The sequence below is a fragment of the Labrus mixtus genome, chromosome 23 (assembly GCF_963584025.1).
Source record: "Labrus mixtus chromosome 23, fLabMix1.1, whole genome shotgun sequence".
Classification (NCBI taxonomy): domain Eukaryota; kingdom Metazoa; phylum Chordata; class Actinopteri; order Labriformes; family Labridae; genus Labrus; species Labrus mixtus.
Window position 1 is genome coordinate 2,731,302 of NC_083634.1, and position 21,107 is coordinate 2,752,408.

Genomic DNA, 21,107 nt, shown 5'->3' on the forward strand with positions numbered 1-21,107 from the left:
ATTGTACTTATACAGTTTTCCAGAACAGTTAACTATTTCATGACTGTGTGAAACACAAAATGGCTCTGTGGTAATAGGATTACAAGCACACGCACACAAATAAGGAAACTTGTACTATTTCAGTCTTTCCATAACCCCATAAACTCCCAAGCTTTAAAGTCATCAACAATCGAATCACCAGAGTTTCCTCCTCTGGGATCTGGGGTTAGTGTACTAAAACCTGGCCCTTGGAAAACTGTTCATAAACCCAGCACTCTCTTTGATTATCTGCAGGAAAGTCAACATGTCAGACAGAGGATGTTCAGTCAGGAGACAGCTGTACAAGTCACTTAACATGCAACAGTAGAAGTGATTTCTGAAAGTCCAGAGTCCCTTTCCCCCAAACAAGGTCCAACTCAAAGTGTTCATAAAGCAAGGAGAAGGGCTGGACGGGCAATTTGGTATTCATTGGTTATTTTATTTTAAAGTAACTGCTTCTCAATCATGTCTGTTTGGATGTGACTGTTTACTTCCAGTTTACTTTCTTCTTGCATGGTTAAAAAATAAAAGCACATTTAAACTTCATTTCCAGATTAAAAAAAAAAAACATGGTAGCCTAATTATTAAATCCTCAATGAAATACATCTAAGGAGGATATTGATTATAATGTTTTTTATGTGAGCACTAAACATATGAAATACACAAAAAGGATTAAGAAATCCAGAGTTTTCTTTTTGTGTATAACATTTAGAGATCTATGTTAAGCACTTACTCAACTTTCTCTTCTTCATTCTTTACAGTTCCTGCTTCATATGTTGAAAACATGAACTTTATGAGCCTGTACACTGCTGCTCCCAAGTGGCCAAAGAAACAAGTTTTTCCCCTCAGATAATATCGGCAGAATTAAACTATTTGTGTGCTTTCGGTGTTAAGATGTTTGTAATAGTAAAGTCTGTAAAGTTCATGACGTCAACCAGATTTTTTTTTAACTTATGTTTTGATAAATATAACATTCATTGATATTACATTTGACAGACACTTTCAGATTCTGAATTTTAGTTTAAGCGTATTATAAACAAAGCAAAAGTCAAATATAAATAGAGAAAAATCTTATTTTATTTCTTGTCATTCCAGCTAATTCCCTTTCCACTAAATTCACATAAATCTTTATTACTTTTATTACTTCCTGTTTCATTCACTTTTTTTTTTTTTACTGATTTTTCTTGCCTTTACCCTTTTTCTTCTGCTGTGTTTTAACATTTTTAAATCTTTTGTTCCCATTGTTCTAAATGACCTTACTGTGTATTGTCTCATCGTGTCTGTGGCCATGTTGTTAGGGATCTTTTTCGTTGGCTACTTTGTTTTCCAGCTTTGCCTTTTGTCACTAACTCACAATATTTAGTTTGTTAACCTATATGAATAAAATAGTCTGTCATTAGCGTTATTACGGCCAGAAATATTGCTTAAAACTGTTTTGAATAATAACAAATACATAGATATCTTAAGAAAAGTTATATGCAGTGAGAATGTGTTTTTATGTGTGAATTCATTTAAAAGCTATTTGTGTTCTCCGCAGATGTTGTTGGTAAGCCTACTACATACTGAGTAGTGATACCAAGCAGCTCTGCATTTGGAGATACACTCCTTTCACCAAGCCTTTAAATTAATGGACCCATTTCATTTCTCATAAAGTAACAAAAATAATGATTTTTTTCTTCTACTACAGAGAGGGTAAATTGTGGTGAAAAATAAAACAATATTCTGTAATTGAAGCATTTTGATAGGGGATTTTAGTCTATTGGGACGCGGTTAAATAAAGGTTTTGAAATAGGGTATTTAACCCCCCTACTCTGTTAATAAACATGGAGGGAATAGTTTCATTTAATATTAAGTGATTCTACACTTACAGCATTATTTAATAGGTTTTTTAAATTTTTGTCTAAACCTTGCCTTTTTGATGAACTCTGCATTAATGTAATTCTGTGTCTAGCAAAATTCTTTATACACAAAAATTAATTTTAAAGTCATCCCCAAATTTTGTCTGTTTTTTGAATGAATTTAAATTGTACCTCAAGTCCTTAAAATCTGTAACACCAACAGTTTATGATATTTTGAAGAAACTTTACCAATGAAATAGAAACTGAAAACTGATATGCCGTTGTATATTTGATTTATTGTTTATCTTATTTTATTTTTTTAATTGTTTTTCTTATATTCAGTCCAGACCTCATTAACTGCACTTTAAGACATTGTCATTTCATTTCTATATGTTAAAATTATGTACAGTTAATTATTCACATGACAGCTGTTTCCCTTGGCAATTCTGTACAGAATGTAACCATATTTTGTATTTGTGTATTGATTTTGTATTTGTTTTTTACAGTTGTACATTTGCAAGAAATGTTTAATAAAATTTTTTTTAAAAACCTTGCCTTTTCCGGTTAAAATGTTACGTCATAATAATAGCCAATCATAGTTCGTACTTTTTTAAAGACACAGCTCTCAACCAATGAGAGTCCGACTTGTGCGCTTGTCGGCAGCCAGTACCGTCCGCTTCATATCTTCTGGAGTTTCGACTTCGTTGTTGTGGCGCCGTTCACAAGCGGTGAGTATCCGGAGCTTTTGTTTTCTTGACGTTTCTCCATTCGTGTGTGTTGCGTTTGTAATCTCTGGAGTTTAAAAAATATATAAATGTTTCCGTATCCAATGGCAACCGCTTAACTGAGGTTTAATGAGTTTATTGACACGAGGCAAAATGGCTAACCAGGCAGCTACTGTTAGCCTCCTAATAGAAACCAGTGAAATGAGCCTGATAGCTTCAGACCAGGAAGTGCCAAGACGAAACCTTTTTCAACTTTTACCTTCAGCTACAGTTGAAGTCACGTCTAGAGTAAATAGATAATGTTGAGGTTAATGTGCTTCTTGTTGACAGATTTGAATTTTGGCTCCTGGCCTTTGGCCGGCGAGCTTTCTATTTCCTCGTCATGACGTCACAGGGTAACCATTCTCTCACTGTTTACTTTCTGTAACTACATGAGGACCTGTGCTGTCTCTCTCCGTTTTGTAGACGTACACTGGAGCAGCCATGGTGAAGATTTTCATCGGGAACCTGTCTCCTGAAGCTGACAAAGATGAAGTGGAAGCTCTGTTCACTCAGTATGGCACAGTGACAGAATGTGCAAAGTATAAAAATTATGCTTTCGTGCATATGGAAGACCGCAAGGCAGCCAACAAAGCCATCGCAGAGCTTGATAAATATAAGCTGAATGGGAGGCCCATCAATGTTGAGCCCAGCAGAGGAAAGAACCAGGGCCCTGTGAAGCTCCACATAGCCAATGTAGAGAGGGGCTTCGAAAAAGAGCTCCGCGACCTGTTTAAAGAGTATGGCACGGTCACAGAGTGCTCCATTGTAAAGGACTTTGCCTTTGTGCACATGTCCAATTCTGATGAGGCCATGGATGCCATACAGGGACTGGATAACACTGAGTTTCAAGGTAAGTTGATTTACTTCTCTATGAATGAAAAGATTTAAGGTTAGGGGGGGGTTTCATACTCTTCATGTTCAGCGTGTACATGTAAGGGATTTTTTTTTTTGCCTCAGGAAAGCGCATACATGTTCAGATATCAAAAAGCAGACCTAGAGGAGGATACGAGGAGATGGGGGACTATCCTCCACCACCACAAAGAGGAGGCTATTATCCCCCTCGCTATCCAGGGGACAGGCCCGAGCCTCCTTACAGGGGTCGCATGCCTGCTTACCCTCCTCCACCTCCATCGCCCCCTCCACCAAGACGAGCGCCCTATCCCGACCGTGGCTATGGCGAGCGAGAAGGCTATGGGGTGGTTGATTACTATGAGAAATATAGAGCCCGTCCATACAGCACAGGGGGTTACGATGACAGGCGTTCGCGTGCCATCCCCCCTCCTCCTCCTCCTCCCTCTGCACTGGTTAGAGAACGACTCGGGATGGAGACCCCGTACGATCGCCGGCCGCTCCCCCCTCCTCCTCCATCCTACATGGTCAGGGACCGAAGCCCCATCAGACGAGCCCCACCACCACCTCCTCCGCCAGCGGGTAATGGGTACCCATATGAGCGCTCCCGTCTATCCCCGCTGTCCAGACCCCATATGTACGCGCTGCCCCGCCCCAGGGACTCCTACACAGACAGAATGCCGCCGCCCCCACCACCACCTCGCTACGCGGGCTATTAGGCACACAAGTACAACACAAGGTGAGACTAGAGAGTGGATGTTTCATAATATCATGAAAATCACAGAAGAGTTGGCATAATTGAGAAAAAATTTAATAAATATCTACCAAAATTAATTAATTTCGTAAGTTAAGCAGATTCACGCTTTCAACCTTCTCCACCAACCAGAGCTCCAAATTCCTGAAACTAGCCAAGAAATCAGTTTACAAAAGTGAAAACATTGCTTACAGAATCCTCAAACATTTGCTGCTTTGACATCAAAGATAAGTCTTGCGCGAGCTCTTAGTAAAACGCGCTCCTTGACATGTGTGGTGTGCTCTCTTTCCAGGTTTAGAATATGACAAGATCGTCGCCGTCTGCTGATGCACGTGGCGCTATGCATCCCCTCGTCTATGGCGGATTGCGTTGCGTTCCTCTGCGGCTAACTGGAAGATACTGTTTGCGGGACAGCTCCGTATTTAAAATCATACGACTCCATGTCTAAAGTTCACGTACTCTTCTGAGCTGTTTATGCTTTTTCTGTTCCTCTGCTTTGTTTTTACTTTTCAAATCCTTCAAATGTTTGCAGAATAGGTGCTCAGTCTATTTCAGTGTGACGCATTAGTTCAGCCAAAAACACTTTGGTTCTTCAATCTTTTTTAATGGATCCGGTATCTGGGTAACTGACAATATTTCATAACAAGGGAAGTCATTTAAATGCAAAGAGAATTTTAGACATTGCAACAACAACAAAAAATGTGTTTAGCCTTAAGGTTGCAGGCTGATGACGAGATACTCATAACTAATTCAAAGACATCGAGTGTCCTAAGTATAACACTTGTTGTGTAGACTTTTACGGCAATCTTAAAAATTTGCGACACATGTTAGCAATGTTAGCATGACAAATCAAAAGTTCCAGTGTGGTTTTTGTTCTTTTTTTACGCTTTGTGTTTTATTTGGTTGCGGAGATCTACAGCACCGTTATGTATGATTTTATTTACTTTACAAGATGCTCCTCATTTTGAAGGCCTTTTAATAAACGAATCAAACCAAAAACAACGCTTTAACTGTGAAATTATTCCTCGTTTGGGGTAGGCCTTTTTTAGTAACGTACCGTGGCAGACTGACACTCCCCCAGACCCTCATGTGTGAAGTAATATATTTATGGGTGCATCTCCGAACACCCGTCAGAGCTCTTAGCTTGAAACATGATACGTAGTGCTTCACTTCCTGTTTGTATCGAGGGAAAATTAAAGGAAAACATGAACGAATTTCAAGTTATTCAAGAGCCAAGCAGCAGCCGGTCTGCTCCCAGTCGAAAAGTTAGCACTTTAACTACAATAAAACAACTTTTTAAAATCAAAAATCATTGATACAGGTTCAGCGGAGGAACCAGGCTTGACGAAGGAAGACATTTTGAAACAGTTGTTTACATGGTTAAGTTGATCCTCAGTCAGTGGAAGTTGTCGCTGTTAAAAGAAAAACAAGTGATTATTTAAAGAAGAAAAAAACTAAAATTATTGTTTATATTTCCGGTTAAGTTCCCTGTTTTCTTCTTTGGCCTCTCAGAATGGTTTGCGTTTATCTGCACATGGGGAACCGAATCCAACCTCAAAACCAGTCATGAATCCAACCTGTGTCAGACATTTTATTTCCTATTAGTATGACAGTAATAAACTGACCTTTGCGATGGCCCATGTGTCTGTTGTCTTGCGATAAAGTCTTAGTTTCACATCAATGTGTTACACTGTATATATGTCACACATCCCATTACTGTTTGTTCTCTCAACATTGACACCTTTTTTTAAATATTAGTACCCACAATTGCATGCAGTCTTGGATTTCTTAGTATTTTTACTCTTTGTAGGTTGTTAGACTCTAAGCAGGAGACGCCAGTGCATGGTAAGTGACCCTGGGAAGATGTGCAGCGTCCACCAAAGGAGAGGTATGTGATGTTTACATTTTAATTAAAAAAAACACCTTCTACTAATGCAATGAACCGTCTCCTGCCTCCCTCTTTCATACCACTGGGTTCCCATTAGCTGGGAACACAACTTGAGAGAATTCCCACTAAGAAAACATCTTATGTTTTTACTCTTTAATAGAGAATCTGAAAGTTTTTTTTTTTCTTAAATGACCTTTACAAAAAAAACTTTTTTTTTTCCCCCTCACTGTTTTTTAACATTTCATGATGCTTAATCCACCGTCCTATCTGTCCTTTAAAAATCAGTCTAAGGCAATATGCTTCCTGTTGTCTTTAACAGTCAAAAGGATTTGACTTCTTTCTCCTTTAATTGATTTTGATGCATGTCATTTCAAGCTAATGGAAAACATACACACCTATGTTAATGACTGAAGGTAAGTATGCTAACTATCTCTACCTGTCCACAGACCTCTCTCAGCTCTGGAAGCTGTAACAAAGCAGGCGTTGGAAAAGACAGAATCAGATGGTCCTTCGTTCTAAAGGTAAGGCAGCATGAGTTCACCGTCCATAAAGAGACCCGTCTTTACTGTGAGCTCTGTATCAAGTGTGTGTGTTTGTTTTTCCAGGACGTGGAGTTTGGTCCAATGGTTGGTGAGCGGGAGGTTCCAGTTGTCAGAAAGCCAGCAGGATGATCTCTCTGCAGCTGTTGATACGATTATAGAGGCCGTGATGGAGGACAATGAACTCGTCAGTCTGACCGATCGGATTTGTGTTGATTCTTTTTTACTTGAGTCATACCAAACTATATATATGTAAAGTTAAAGGAAAGCAGACCCCTTAGTGTCTCACATACTAAGATCATGTAACCAAACCCCCTCTGCCTTTTTCTTACTGAACAGAGTTTTGGAACATGTTAATTTGTAATTTAATTTTACTTTATTTCAAAGTGGGACAATTAACATTAATCAGCAACAAACAGATTTAAATGAACATGAATCACCTTAAAGGGTTTTCTCATTGGCACTTTGCCAGATGTCGCTCAGTGGTAGAGGTCGGGGTTCGATCCCCAGCTCCTCTCAGCCACATGTCCGATGAGTCCTTAGGCAAGACACTTAATCCCAAGATGCTCCTGCTGCTTCGACAGCAGAGTGTGAATGGATTCATTAATACTGATGGTCACTTTACATAGCAACTGTTGCCGTGTATGTGTGACCTGCGGTGTGAAGGCCCTGACAAACCAAGCAGACTGCAAAGAACTAGTGGTGATGATGGCTGCCTGTGGCGTCACCTCACGTCTTGGCCAAAAAGTGTCACTAGAACACACCTCAAAGACTACAGCCGACGGCCAATCACCACGTACGGGTAGCGACGGATCCGGACACACCGCAAAAACTAAAGCGACGACCGCTCACAGACAGTCTCCTTTGTGGATCAGTACCTGAAAAGCACTTTGATCAGTCAGAAGAGTGTCATACAAGCTCAAGTCCATTTACCATGTTGGCCATTAGAATAAAAAAACAACTCAAAAATAGTGTAGTGAGAAATGTTAGCTTGAATCTATTGCATGTCCTTTAACACAACTTTCAAAGTATTTTTTTGTGATTCATGCTTTATATTTATGCTTACATGTCATGAGCCTCAAACTGTGTCATACATTCATACTGTAGAGTATGCTGTGTTTAAATCTGCTGCAGCTGAAAGTTGAAAAAAAATCATTAAATAAATTGTCTTAAGATTTTAAAGTGTGGCGATATATTTGTTTCTTTGCCTTTTTTCATGTTAGTATGAGACATTTAAACATAACCATGGTGATTTAAACACATTTTCCTCTAGGTCTATTTAGACCTTAGTCAAACAATAGGACTTTACCTTTATAGAAGATTGCAGATTGACTACTTCATGTAGAAAACATGCCCTTTTATTACGTTTTTGCTGAGGATCCGACAGTATTTGGCTTGTTATGATTGTACAAAGAATTAGTACACAACATGTGATTGGTCCTGCAGCTGTCTTCTTTGTAATCCTGTCACTCTTTTTATTTATTTATTCTTTGAGTATCCAGAAAAGCGCTATATCAGTCTAATGTATTATGGGGGTTTTGATAGTGCATCACATTCCAATGATATCAGCCTGGACTTTGTTATATGACTATAAAAAAAATAATAAAAATCCAAACAGGATACCTGACCGGTGGTTCTAATCTCTGACATCTTGCTGGGGTTATAGCGGTTTTTTTTTACCCCGGAGAGGTTTTGCCTTATTGTTTCGCCCCGCAGAGAGTGAAACCGATTTTCCAACATTTGTATTCATGCCTGGTCTTAACCTGAGCTGAAGAACATAACTGTAGGCTACCTTATCTCAAAGCCAAACTGGTCAAACTGGTTGTATCTCCATATGTCTTTTTTGTTTTTTCCAGGGAGAAGGCAGAATCAAAGATTGCCATCAAATGAAGGTTTCCCTGAATTTCTTGTAACAAATATGTCTGACAAACACAGTAATTAAACAACACAATAAGATGCTTTTTTAAAAAACAATTTAATGTGCTCAAGTTAGAAAAATATAACAAATAGCTGTTAGCTAAAGAATATAATGAAATAATGCAATAGATACATGGTGTAAGTAGGATTTCACATTACAGAAAGGGGTGTTATCCAGATACAAAGAACAACTGTGGAGAGTATATCAATACAAATAAAGTAACATCTGACATCATGACTGGTACATGTCAAGAGTTTCATCAGTCTCCAGGGGGCCCAGTGCTGTGAGTTCAGCTGTGAAACTATTAGTCCCACTTGAGCCTGTGTCCATGACTGGGTTCATACTGGGCACACACATGCATGTCTCTCTGGACGGAGGCACTGTCAGAACCTCAAACTCCACCTCAAAGCTCCCCTTGGCCTCGCCCGCCTCGCGGATGATCAGCATCTCATACTCTCCAAACCGGATGAGGGCTTTGTTCGGAAGGTCCATCCTCTCAAGGAAGTTCAGCGCCGAGCTGTTCACTGACAGTCTTCCTCTCTGGCTCAAGTTCTGGATGGTGAAGAGCATGTCGGGGCTCTGTGGAGTGCGGTAGGCGTAGAGGGCCAGCTGTTTGCGGGACACGCGCATGTCATTGAGGGCAAAGGTGCAGGACTTGGCATCTCGTCCCAGCCTGAGAGGGTCATCTGCATATTGTCGGCTCCTGGTCCCCAAGGGAAGCAGCTCGTAAAGGCCTTTGACATTCTGATGTGGGTTGTAAAACTTGATTTGGAGACAAGTCAGGAGATCCTCCTCTGTCTCCATTGTTTGGGAGAGATTCATCAGGAAAGATGATGAAATCAGTGGAAGATAAATTGACCTGTTGAACTTCAGTGATGAAAGGCTGATGGGACAGAAAACAATCACATTGTGGATCATGGTAAGATGAAGTACTTTGCCAGTCAAAACAAAAGTAAAGAAATACATTCATTCTTGCTGTGTGATGTCTTTGCCTTACCTGTTTTTGAAGTTTAATTTATTTATTTGAAGACATAGATCTGGGCTTTAACTCCGTCCTTAAAAAAAGAAAGTATAGTCTCAGAGGGAAGTAAAGATGATGGTCCTGAAAACGAAAACAGGAACTCCCCTGCTGACTTTTTCTTAGCAATGTGTTGTCTACTCCTCTTATGAGGAGGAGTTACTCAGGACCCAGTAGCAAGAGTGCTGCTTTCAAGTGCAAATTCAGACAAATCTGCGCTATACAAATCTTTGTAAGAGAGGACAAATCTGAATTCACATTTCGGTTTGTAAAATTAATAGTGAGCTTAGAAGTTCTGTCAAACAATAAAAACGACAATAAGAGTGTTTGCAATAAGACAAACACACGCTTGTAAGCAGCCAATTTCTAGGCTACACAAACTTACACACGAGTGCGAGCTCCGTGGACCAGCAGCTTCATTACTAGTTTTCGAATCAATTACTTAGAACAATACATTCATTACCAGTAAATGTTCATCTGTTTAGTGCAAACATACTAGGCTACCTCTTTTAGTATATTAACAGAGAAGTGATTCTAAAAACTTTTGTGGACCTAAATAAATCATAATTTGCTCCATCTTTACTGGTTTCCATTTTTAAGGCTATTAAAGCAATAAAGGGGATGCCTAAATGGGTTATGCAACGTTTTGAAAGACCTGTTTGTGCATTGATTTAGCTAAAAGGAAACATAATCAACTAACTTTTCCATTATAATAATTTAATTTGTTGCATCGCTACACAGAATTATTGTGCTAAATACTCTGTGTAATGATAATTACTGGACTTCTATAATGAATTGACAGTCGTGATCTTTATGTACAATTATAGGATGTGCGCCTGAACGTCTCATGACAGCACCAAAAAGTACCCGACGACACAACTTGAATCGTAAAAGACATTGGATGCTTTTAAATGTATTACAACAGATTGCAACACACGCCATAACGGGACATGGAGCCAAGTCGTAAAGCGAATGCACTGCACTGAGCCTTGTTTTAAAAAGAACCTGTAAAACATTAACCATTTACGGTTATTTTCGAGAAGTCGTTACCTGCTTGAATTCCTCTTGTGCTGGGAAATTACATGCATCACTCCAAAGTTAAAAAGAAACAACCCAAAAAAACAAACAAACAAAAAACTTAATTGTTATTTTTTAAAGAAACTGGACTAGTTAAGATAATTTAATTAATTAATAATTATTATTTTTTTGTTCTTAGTTTTTGGGTGTACAATTTTTTTCTAATAGTCTGGCCCACTCTCGAGCATAGTGGGTGGCGGTAATGCATCTTAAAAGCTAGTTGCTACCCGCCATTAAAAAAACGAAGAAGAAAGAAAAGGGGGAAGGCCGGAAAACATCAACCGGAAGTCCACTCGGCATAAGGAAGACTCTCGAGTGTTGAATTAATTGCAGAGGCCGGCTGGTGAAAAGGTAACATTTAATGAACACGTCTATGTTTCAAAATGTACAGTGACCAGAAATGAATTCACTGAAATGTCGACCATCTATCGAGTATTTTAGTTTGTGTTCTGTGTGATAATATAATGAGCTTTGCTTTGTGTGATAGCGAGGCCTAACTGTAAGCTAAGTTAGCATTAGCATTTTGCGATACGAAGATTTAGAATTGTGTTTATATTAAATGCGTCTCACATTTTTCACACTTAAATGTTGACGCTTGAAGATAGGAACGTATTTAATGTTATTTTAATTACTTAGTTGATTAATGTACGTAGGCTGGTTAACGGTCGTTACGCTAACGTCAGCCATTTTACAATGAAAGGTGTTCAGTGTGACGTCACAGCGTGGACTCAGCACATGGAGACAAACGCTTTAATGTTACCTTTGTCAAAATACAAAACAAAGGTTATTATCTATAACAGGACTAACGAAATGACGCAAATAAGTAAAAACATGTTCGTATAGTGAAACTAAATTAAAAACAATTCTTCACTAAAACCGATAATTAATTGAAACTGTGTCGTGTGTTTACAAAACCAACTACAGTAATAGTATACAGAAAGTATTTAGTCTTCTTTGACACAGACATGCTAAGTGACACACTCTTTAAATTTGTCTCAGGCATGTCAGATTTAATTTTGGATGAACTTTTAAAACCTTTTCCCTCTTACACAATTATAAAAGGTATTTTAAATGAAGTTGCTGGATATCTTTCTCTGCTTTGTCGTCTCGGTGTTAACAGGTCAAGTTTATTTGTATAGCATGTTCAAAATAGCCTCAGCTGATCAAATTGCTTTACAGACAAGGCATAATAGATCAGATGTACATTATAGCACTGAATACAGAAAGAGAGAGAGAGGAAAGAAACAACCAAAAAAAAAAATGTTTAATCAAATGTTTGACTTCTTTTAGCTTATTTCAATGGCCAGGGAAAAAGGTGACACTATTAAAATAAATATTGAACCAAGAAACCAGCATTACAAGCTAATTTAAATAAAACTATAAAGTCAATATGGGAAGAAAAAAAAAAAGATACATTGCATTACAAGTAAGTTAATATATTTTCCCCACCGTATCTTATGATTCCTTTCTTTCCCTTTTTTCGTTTACGAAACAGATCTGTAACAATGGTGAAGATTTTTGTGGGAAACCTCCCTCACGAAGCAGACCAAGAAGAAATCAAGGCGCTCTTCACGGAGTATGGCACAGTCACAGAATGTGCCATCATCAAGAACTACGCTTTCGTCCACATGGATGACAGAAAGGCAGCCACTAAAGCCATTAAAAACCTGCACCTCTATAAGCTTCACGGCACACCAATCAACGTGGAGGCGAGTCATGGGAAGAACCAGGGTTCGGTTAAGCTCCATGTAGCCAACGTGGAGAAGGGGGCCGATGATGAGCTTCGAGCTCTCTTTGAAGAGTATGGCTCAGTCACCGAGTGTGCTGTTGTCAAGAATTTTGCCTTTGTACACATGTCAAACTCTGACGAGGCCATGGATGCCATCAAAGGACTAGACAACACTGAATTTCAAGGTAAGAAGTGTAACATAGGTGAAGATTAAGTTGTGACCAATTAAGATAAGCTAATCCTTTATTCATCTCACAATGGAGAAATGTACAGTGTTACAGCAGCAAAGTAGGTCAGCCAACAAAAGAAAAACACACGGCACAATTAAATAAAACAAAAATATACAAATGTAAAAGATATAGATAAAATATCATGCACATTATATTTCAAATCTTATTTTGTTACTTTGTTTACTTTTATCTAGGCAAACGCATCCATGTCCAGATTTCTAAGAGCCGTCCCAGACATGACGAACGGGACGACTACCCCCCTCCTCCCCCAGACAGAGGTGGCTATTGGCCCCCTCGCTACCCAGGTGAAGGGCACGAGCCTCCGCCTCCTCCCGGCTACATGAGAGGCCGCCTCAGCCACATGCCCCCAGGTTACCCTGCTCCTCCTCTGCCACCCCCTCCCCCTAGGCGAGCTGTTTATCCTGATCGTCCCTACGAGGGGGAGAGGGACAGATATGGCGTGGTAGATTACTATGAGAAGTACAGAGCCCGTCCGTATGGCATTCCCTCATACGAAGACCAGCGTCCTGGCGCCCCCCCTCCTCCGCCACCCCCTTCAGCCGTCGTCCGAGACCGTCTCATGACCTCGCCGCTTGACCCATACGAGCGTCGGCCGCTTCCCCCTCCTCCGTCCCCTTACTATCCCCGAGATCGCAGTCCCCTCAGGAGAATGCCTAGCGCACCGATGCCCCCTTCCAATAACGGCTACTCCTATGAGCGCTCCCGACTCTCTCCGGTTTCCAGGGTCCCGGCATACGGAGCTCCACGTGCCAGGGACCCCTACGCAGAACGGCTGCCTCCGCCACCGCCAGCACGCTACGCTTATTAAGCAAGGCCCTTACATGTGAAGGTGAGACTAGGTCTGAGGTAGACTGGTGTTCATATCTTTCCTTAAGTTTGTATGCGTCCCTGTAAAGGCCGGTCAGCGTGTGACTTGTGTTGCACGCTTTAGATCGTGTGGGTGAAACAAGGTTTGAAAAAGCACCAACAAAAAGGGCTACTCGACAAGTTGTACGTTTATTGTAACTGCACTTTGTATCAGTTGATATGAGAGGCACAGTCCGACGAAGTCTGAGACCTCTGACTAACAAACGACATTCATGATTCAGAACTCGAAAAAAAGGTGATCTCATAGATGGGGGAAAACGTGCTTTTAACCAACAGTTGCAGGCAGGTCATTTGTGTCATCTGCTCTTTTTTCAGGACCGTCGTCCGACTGCGTCGCCGCTCGCTGCCTCCTGATGCACGTGACAATGTCCTCTTCCTGTCTGTGGCTGAGCGCGTTATGTTTCCCTGCGGCGCTCACCGGACGAACTGAATTGTCGACGATCTGTTTTGTTGTTATTTTGGAACAGTTTTTACACTCGTGTTTTCCCCTGATTGTTTTTAGTTTATTATTGTGCTGTAGTATTTTAAATGCTTGACGTCTTAAGTTAGGCGTTTCCTTTTTTTAATTTGTACTTTTACGTTTGAATTAGTAGTGTTCTCATGTTTTGTGTGACTTTAGGAAGCTGACCTCAGCAGCAGTTCTAGGCGATACATGTGACTGTAGAGTTAACTGAATAATGTTTTGTATTCAATCTAATCTGCACGCTGGTTCTATAGTGTTAAGCCTTGTCATCGAAAACCTAACCTCCATGTGGCGTTGCTGTAAACATTTAAAAAGACGAAGGGGTTTAAACAAATACAGGACGTAGCTGTCAGTAGGATGGTTACTACAAAACCTTCACATGAACCTGTGCATTGTCGAACTTGTTTTTAATAAACCGATCTGTGCTGTAACCGATTGAAATGAATCGAATACCCTGCTATCATGTTCTCGTAAATTTCCTCACCTCTTATGTCATGATTCAGCGTTTCATCAATGATCAAAGCTCGCTAAACTAATCTGTTGAGATCGCCACGCTGATTAAAGACACATCTGAAATTCTACAGCGTCTATTTAATCCCCTCCTCCCCCTCAGAGCCAGGAGTGAAGCTTGTTCACTTTTAAAGCTTAGATAAGAAAGTCGATAAACCCAACGCTGTACTCTTACCACGTTTATTAAGAATAGTTAACCTGCTGGCCATGGCATCAGAATGTGCTGAAGACCTCCAGAGTACACAGGTAAGTGAAGGGCTTCAAGGAGAACAGATGTAGAAACTTGTACTCACATTGAATTTACACAGATGCATATTGCTGGACATGAGCATGACATGTTTGTAACCTTGGAAATAAACTTTAAATACCAACAGGTCCTCCATGGTTAGCAAGCTGATTTATCTTCACACAAACATCCATCCATTTTTAAATCTTAACAGCTTAGCTTCACACATAAAAGTGAGGGAAGGACTTAGGGCAGCTAGGTTTGGTTAAACTGGACAAAAGTTTAGACTTGTATGTGTTTTTTTCCAAGATGTGAAATAGGAAATGAAGGAACAAAACACTGAAAAATGCTAGAGTCATTGATTTGACAGTTTTGATGGATAAAAGTGATTGACAGTGTGCTGCCATTTAAACATCTGACCTGCATGAATAAAATATTCAAACATGAACTTGGACTCTCGCTTAACTGTCACACTTGATTAAATCTAATGATGGGGGGGGGGGGGGGGATCTTTTTTTTTGAACAGGTCCAACATAATATTTGAATGGTATTTTTCTTTTTTACATGAAGCTCCACAATATCAGGTCACTTTAACCTGCAGTGTGTTAAAGCTGCAAAAAGATACAAGATCAGACAACGGCAACCACAAAGTGATGGGAGGGATAATAAAGATGGTCTGAGCTGATATTTTTGTTTTTCTTGTCCCTAATTTTCTTTATTTTGCATAACATTGTTAACATACCTGTCCTGACAAGCTGGTTATGTACCTGTCTGTTTGATTGCATGATATTTCTGATATTATTACAATATTGATGAACCACAAAAACTTATAGAAAGTACTCATTACTCTTATTTTTGAGTCTGCTGCAAGTGGTTAGGCACCAGCATGCAGAGTGGTGATGCTCCTTTGCATTTTATTTTCTGAACCAGGGAACCCAAAAGACCCTGTAGCCTATTATGATATATTTATCATGAGGGTTTTAAGACGTGCACTTCAGGCCCCGTGTTCACAAACATCCTGAGACCCCCTCGCTAGGTATAATACATTTTTTTCAGAAGCTGCGATTGGTTGATCCAAGAAAATGGAGGAAAAAAGAGTCAATCATAGAATCTAGTCAGACGTGCAATTTTGAACATTGAAAATAGCATCTGTGTGATAATTTGTCAGATTTTCAAATGATATAGCCTACAAGATGTTTGAAATCACATGCTGATCTTTATATCAGCTGGTAAAGGGTCTTAATTAGTGATTGGATGCACCTGTGGAGGTGAGCCCATGTAGACAAACTCAACATGCATGTCTCACGTGCTGAAAAAAGTCATAGATGGATTGAGATGTCTGCACAAATCATTTTTGTACATTCACACAGACGGTTTGGTTCAGAGTTATTTCACAGCGACAGGTCTGACTCTCTGTGACTGTTTAGTGTTCATCAGAATGTGCCCTGCCTATGATGTTTCCTCTGATGATCAACACAGAATATTTCATATGCAAAGGCATCTTAAACTGTTTCATCAGTACAGTGTATTTTTTTTTTTTACCACAATGATGAAACTCCAATCATTCCTCAACCAGCTCATCTGAAGGTCATGTGTCTGCCCTAGCAGTATGCACTTAATGTAGTCCAAATCCTGAGAGGCAGAAGTGATGCCCTCTCTGGCAGAGCTAGAAGACTCTATAGCAACACTGATGCAGAAGACAGGCAAATGACTGTTACATACAGAGCCAATCTGAAAGCTGAACACTATGAACTGTATAACAAAATAGCTTTACAGGTCTCCACAGGTCTTTTAAATGTGTTTAATTATCTGGCCTCCTATACAATTTTTTTCTCCACCTGATTGTTTACAAAGTGCTTTGCAGTGATCGAGTCCACCAGTCTGCCTTAACACTAAAATATGCTGATATGAGACCTCAAATAGTCGGGAAGATGCAGTCTGATGACAACCTATGTAAGGTGTTTTGTTGAATCTGTAGCCTATTTAGAATATCGAGATTTTTAAACGCAGTCTTAAAACTCATTTATTCAGTCTAGCTTTTATATAGAGCTTTATATCAATTCAAGTCTTAACATTACTGTATTGTCTTTTTTTATCCTATTACAATTTTAAATATTTTCCTCTTATGCATTTATTTTAATATCCTGTTGCTTTTATGTGTCGTATTTTATTTTATTTGTATACATTTCTTTAATTCTTATTGGTGTGCATTAGTCTCTCAATGATTTTATCAATGATTTTATAAACTACTTTTTGTCAATAACTTTTCTGCACTCTTGTTAAGCACTTTGAACTGCAATTTAATTTGTCTGAAAGGTGCTATATAAAAAAAGTTTGATTGATTGATTGATTGATTGATTGATATTTTTTAAGGCTGTCAACGCACTATTCTATTCTAAGAACAATTTTAATTGTATACATTTCTAAACAATATATAATGTATCACTATTAAATAAGATAATTAACATTAAAATGATGTTAACATTTTTTTTTCTATGTATTCGGTGAAATTATAGCTAAGCGCGCTCCCGCGAGTTACGTTCAGTTCTCATTCGCGATCAAAACTCGACGCGGTGACGACATGTCTTAATTAGCCAATAGGAACGTCTTCTTTAAACGCGCGGAACTTGATTCAGGAAGTACGCAGTTTGTTTTCGTGTTGGTTTCATGTTAGCGAGAAAGTCAGAAATCTACAGAACAAAAAAGTTGCTAGGTCATCACGAAAGACAGATACTGCTAAAAAATGTCCGAGTCATCGCTTGGGAAGGGTGACAGTTTGCATCAACAGGGTAAGAAAATACGGTTACAAACGTATTGGCTACTGCTGCTTATACTGCTAATGTTGTAATTCTGTTCCTGTATTTGCTTTTCCCACCCAGTTCTTGCTTCCTTCCCTCTGTGCGACATTACAGAAGATGATATGACACAGAACCCGCAGTTCTGTAAACTCTTAGCCACTCTGGCCCAACATGTGGACCAAACTGGACTCACTGTGCCACTGAACACAGAGCTGGACAAGGTAACAGCAGGTGTTTCGGTTTAACGTGTGACCGTGTTAAACAGTGACGTCTGTAGTGGTTTTTGTACAGCAGATGTTAAACACGGGAAGTGTCCTGTGCTTTGTCAAGTTTGTGTAATTTATTATCATGTCAACATATTCTAATTCAGATACTGTTTTAATAAAAAACTAAAAGAAAGAAAGAATGAGTAATTAGGCCCGTTTACATCTTCAACATCAGTTGTAACCATGACAACCACAGACGCATCCAGTTGAAAGTCGCCAGTCAACACGGTCCCTCGTTTAACCTTAACACTTTTACTATGCTAGTTTTCTCTTTTACTAACATACAAGCAATTTAACTTACAGTGAGTGGTATAACATCTCGCAGTTCTAACTTGTTTTGAAAATATCTCTATGTTTGATAAATTATATTAATATGAAATTCAGAATGATCACGACGTGCCTTACCGACCTCTTGTGGTGAACGTCATGAATTGCAACCACACAGATGAACGCTTGTTGTGCTTGCACAGGGAAGAGTTTCTCAGCAGTTTTATTTTAAATCTGTAAGCTCTTATTGATGCTTTTTCCAGGCTGAGCAGAAGCTGCAGAGCCAGAGGCGTCAATGGCTGCGCTCCGAGAGCCTCTCCAAAGGTCTGCAAGAAATGACCCAGGAGCACTGTATCAAGAAACACCACACCACCGTACCCCCTGACCAGAACATGGTACAGTTATTACACAACATCATTTGAACAGTTGACAAATGCACAAAGAGCTGTGGACAGAAATAATGTAAAGACATGTTGAGTCAATGAAGCTGCAGTTGTCAACTTTTTTAAAGGTCTGGGACTGCATTATATGTTTTGTTGGAAATATATAATTTATATATAAATAAGTGTGTCTTGTGTGTAGTTCTATGAGACGATGGAGAAGTGCCTGTTGGTGTCTCAGTGTATCAGACAGCTGGATCCTAGTAGCACTACCAACCAGGATCAGCCTTCTCTTCTGGGCCTGAGCACCCAACAAGTGATGGAGCTCATGCCACCAGAGAAGGTGAGTTCTAAACCTTACTTTGACGCAAAGACGATTGGATCAGTGGATTATTGTTTACCAACAATGAAGTATACGTTTTTGACAGAATATACAGAGGATGAAACAGGGTCTTCCAGGAGAGCTGGAGAAACATCTGAAGAGAAAGTGCCTGAGCCTCCTCTCGTATTATCAACCTGAATGGGGTACAGAATAAAAAACGCTGATTTATCCATTCCTATCTGTGCATATTCTCATCCACTTCCTTTATGACCTCAGTTTTCTGCTTCTGTCTTTCTCACATAGAGAACGAGAGTGAGGGTCTGAAGGCCATTAAGTTGTCTCACCTGTCGGCTCAGCTTGACAAAGAGAAGAAAAGAGCGGAGAGTCTGACGGAAACCTGCCAGGAAAACACAGTTCTCCTGCAAAGACAGACTCATCTCTACCTCTCTGTAAGCTTATTAGTTTCCTTAGTTTTTGAAAACTTTCAAAGGATTTAACCATTGAAAACAATTTGCACAAGTCTTGAATGTTTGTATACCATAAGACTTTGATTTATGTTCTCTTTCCTTCTCTTTGCCCTGTGTCTAGGAGCTGATTAAGTGTATTCAGATTCTCCAGTCTCTCATCTTGGACCACAGGCTAAGGATCCAGACGGATCTGGACAGAAAGAAGTTAGAGTACTTTGAGGGAAAACTTGAATTAGTCTTGCAGAAAATCAAGTGAGGATTTTGCTTATATGTGATTATTCTTATTTGAACGGAGCCCTCAACCACAAATATTAATTAAAAATCAAATGTGTAGATCATCAGAATGTCATTTTTGTTAACCTAATGTTTTCTCATCTTCATTCCAAGAGTTGAGATGGTGGAAATTCAGCTTGACACATACACAGTGGACTCAATATCTGCTCATAGAAAAATAAGGCAAGAGGCTTTTTTGTTAATATCTGACTTGTTCCATTTTTTCATGTTATTTTTATTTATTTCCCCCCAATGCTCTCAAAGGTGATGACAGAATTTGGAGCAAACGCTTTCTCACTAATGTTTAAGTACTCGATCAAAGCTTGAAGATAAATATAGAAAACTGTTATTTGGTTTTCATGGATAATCCTAAAAGTAATTCATTGTTGTTTTTAATTTACATTTTCAGAGAGAAGCTGGATACCGAGCTGAAGGCCTGTCAGGTGGAGAAGCAGTCTGTGGAGTTGAAACTTGCCTCCTTTAAGATCTTGGGCAAAGAGTTTGAAACTCTGGCTGAGGAGTACTGCAGATTACGGCAGGAGATTGAGATGAAACACTGGGCTCTGAAGGAGTTCACCCAGTACAGTAACAAGTGATCGTATCATATCTGATGCTCGGATAACAACCAGCCGATCCCTTTTCATAATGTGTCCTTGCTGACAATGACATGCAGGCTTTAGGATGCCTGGCTCAGAGGCTGTGTGGACTGAAGATACCGAGCAGATGTTCAGTAGTGAGTATGTTAAAGATGTTTAATAAAATTCAGCAAAACCAGTTTTCTTAAAGTCGTCACTCTCTTCAGCATGTCTGCTTTCTTTGTTTTTACCTGAGCTTCTGTAGAGTTCAAGGCTTATATTTTCATTTTGATTTAATTTAGATACAGTTTAACACTAAGTCTAGAGTATCTTACATGTGGGGAAAAGGACTAAGAACATTGTCCTTAAAATTAGCTTCCTAGTTTGCAGAGGCAGCAGCACCCTAGGAAGCTAAGCATCTGTGATGTGAACTCATCAGTGTCACCTGAAGAAGAACGATGTAAATTCTAACTTAACCCCTTACCTCTGGTGTTAAAACACAGGAACATGTGCCAAAACTTGTTTTCTGGAAAATCCAGTCAAGACATGTTTGCAGCCTCCTATATATACTGTAATGGGTGTCAAATGAGTCACCATTGTTGTGTTTTCTTGATGTTCTTCTGCAGAGTTGGACATACTTGATTTGTAAAGTGCACAGGTGATACTGATATGCCCTTGTTCATAAAGTACAAAAATCAGGTGTCCAGATTTCCCAAATGGTTACCTGTACTTTGGGAATTTTAGTCCTTAATTAACTTTAAAACGTCTCAGTGAGGATGCATATTGGTTACTTTTTAAATCAATTGCATGTCATATGGACGGCAATGAAAGTTGAGATAGAAAGGAAGCACGTCCTACATTTTGTGTAATGTGCAAAAAAATGCAGGGATATGGTGTCAATATCACCAAAATGAAAAACAGTTCTTACTCCAATAGAGCCTGGTGTACGCAAAATTATTTGATTGTGAAAAACCACTTAGAAAATGTTTAGGTTATATTCCTGCAGTTTGCGGTATTGTCCACAAGTGGGCACAATACTTCCAATTT

The 21,107-nt window shown here is 39.5% G+C and overlaps 4 protein-coding genes across 6 annotated transcripts; 3 read left to right on the plus strand and 1 right to left on the minus strand.

The window, feature by feature from the left end:
- The first annotated feature begins 2,502 nt into the window (after window positions 1-2,502).
- Window positions 2,503-7,828, plus strand: LOC132958062 (RNA-binding protein 4.1-like). 3 transcript variants are annotated; one of them, XR_009666709.1, is made up of 6 exons: window positions 2,503-2,584; window positions 3,047-3,473; window positions 3,581-4,211; window positions 6,037-6,114; window positions 6,561-6,635; window positions 6,720-7,828. XR_009666709.1 is itself a non-coding variant. In XM_061030659.1 (4 exons), the coding sequence occupies exons 2-3, from the start codon at window positions 3,065-3,067 to the stop codon at window positions 4,189-4,191; spliced, it is 1,020 nt and encodes a 339-aa protein (XP_060886642.1). In that variant the 5' UTR covers window positions 2,503-2,584; window positions 3,047-3,064; the 3' UTR covers window positions 4,192-4,211; window positions 4,519-5,861. The 3 variants fall into 3 exon arrangements, 1 of the variants encoding a protein (XP_060886642.1); XR_009666708.1 differs by having other exon boundaries at window positions 6,037-6,635; XM_061030659.1 differs by lacking the exons at window positions 6,037-6,114; window positions 6,561-6,635; window positions 6,720-7,828 and adding an exon at window positions 4,519-5,861.
- Window positions 7,829-8,451: 623 nt separating this feature from the next.
- Window positions 8,452-9,729, minus strand: tifa (TRAF interacting protein with forkhead associated domain). The gene is made up of 2 exons (XM_061031542.1): window positions 9,569-9,729; window positions 8,452-9,454 (listed from the first exon to the last, which is right to left on the minus strand). The coding sequence occupies exon 2, from the start codon at window positions 9,391-9,393 to the stop codon at window positions 8,803-8,805; it is 591 nt and encodes a 196-aa protein (XP_060887525.1). The 5' UTR covers window positions 9,394-9,454; window positions 9,569-9,729; the 3' UTR covers window positions 8,452-8,802.
- A 1,136-nt stretch (window positions 9,730-10,865) lies between these two features.
- rbm4.3 (RNA binding motif protein 4.3) lies at window positions 10,866-14,557 on the plus strand. Its single transcript, XM_061030974.1, has 4 exons — window positions 10,866-11,017; window positions 12,162-12,580; window positions 12,820-13,475; window positions 13,829-14,557. Exons 2-3 carry the CDS (start codon window positions 12,172-12,174, stop codon window positions 13,452-13,454), a joined length of 1,044 nt encoding a protein of 347 aa, XP_060886957.1. The 5' UTR covers window positions 10,866-11,017; window positions 12,162-12,171; the 3' UTR covers window positions 13,455-13,475; window positions 13,829-14,557.
- Window positions 14,558-17,307: 2,750 nt separating this feature from the next.
- On the plus strand, window positions 17,308-20,273 carry haus4 (HAUS augmin-like complex, subunit 4). Its single transcript, XM_061031565.1, has 9 exons — window positions 17,308-17,501; window positions 17,592-17,731; window positions 18,307-18,438; window positions 18,626-18,766; window positions 18,852-18,948; window positions 19,049-19,194; window positions 19,334-19,464; window positions 19,600-19,668; window positions 19,895-20,273. Exons 1-9 carry the CDS (start codon window positions 17,456-17,458, stop codon window positions 20,079-20,081), a joined length of 1,089 nt encoding a protein of 362 aa, XP_060887548.1. The 5' UTR covers window positions 17,308-17,455; the 3' UTR covers window positions 20,082-20,273.
- The last annotated feature ends 834 nt before the right edge of the window (window positions 20,274-21,107 follow it).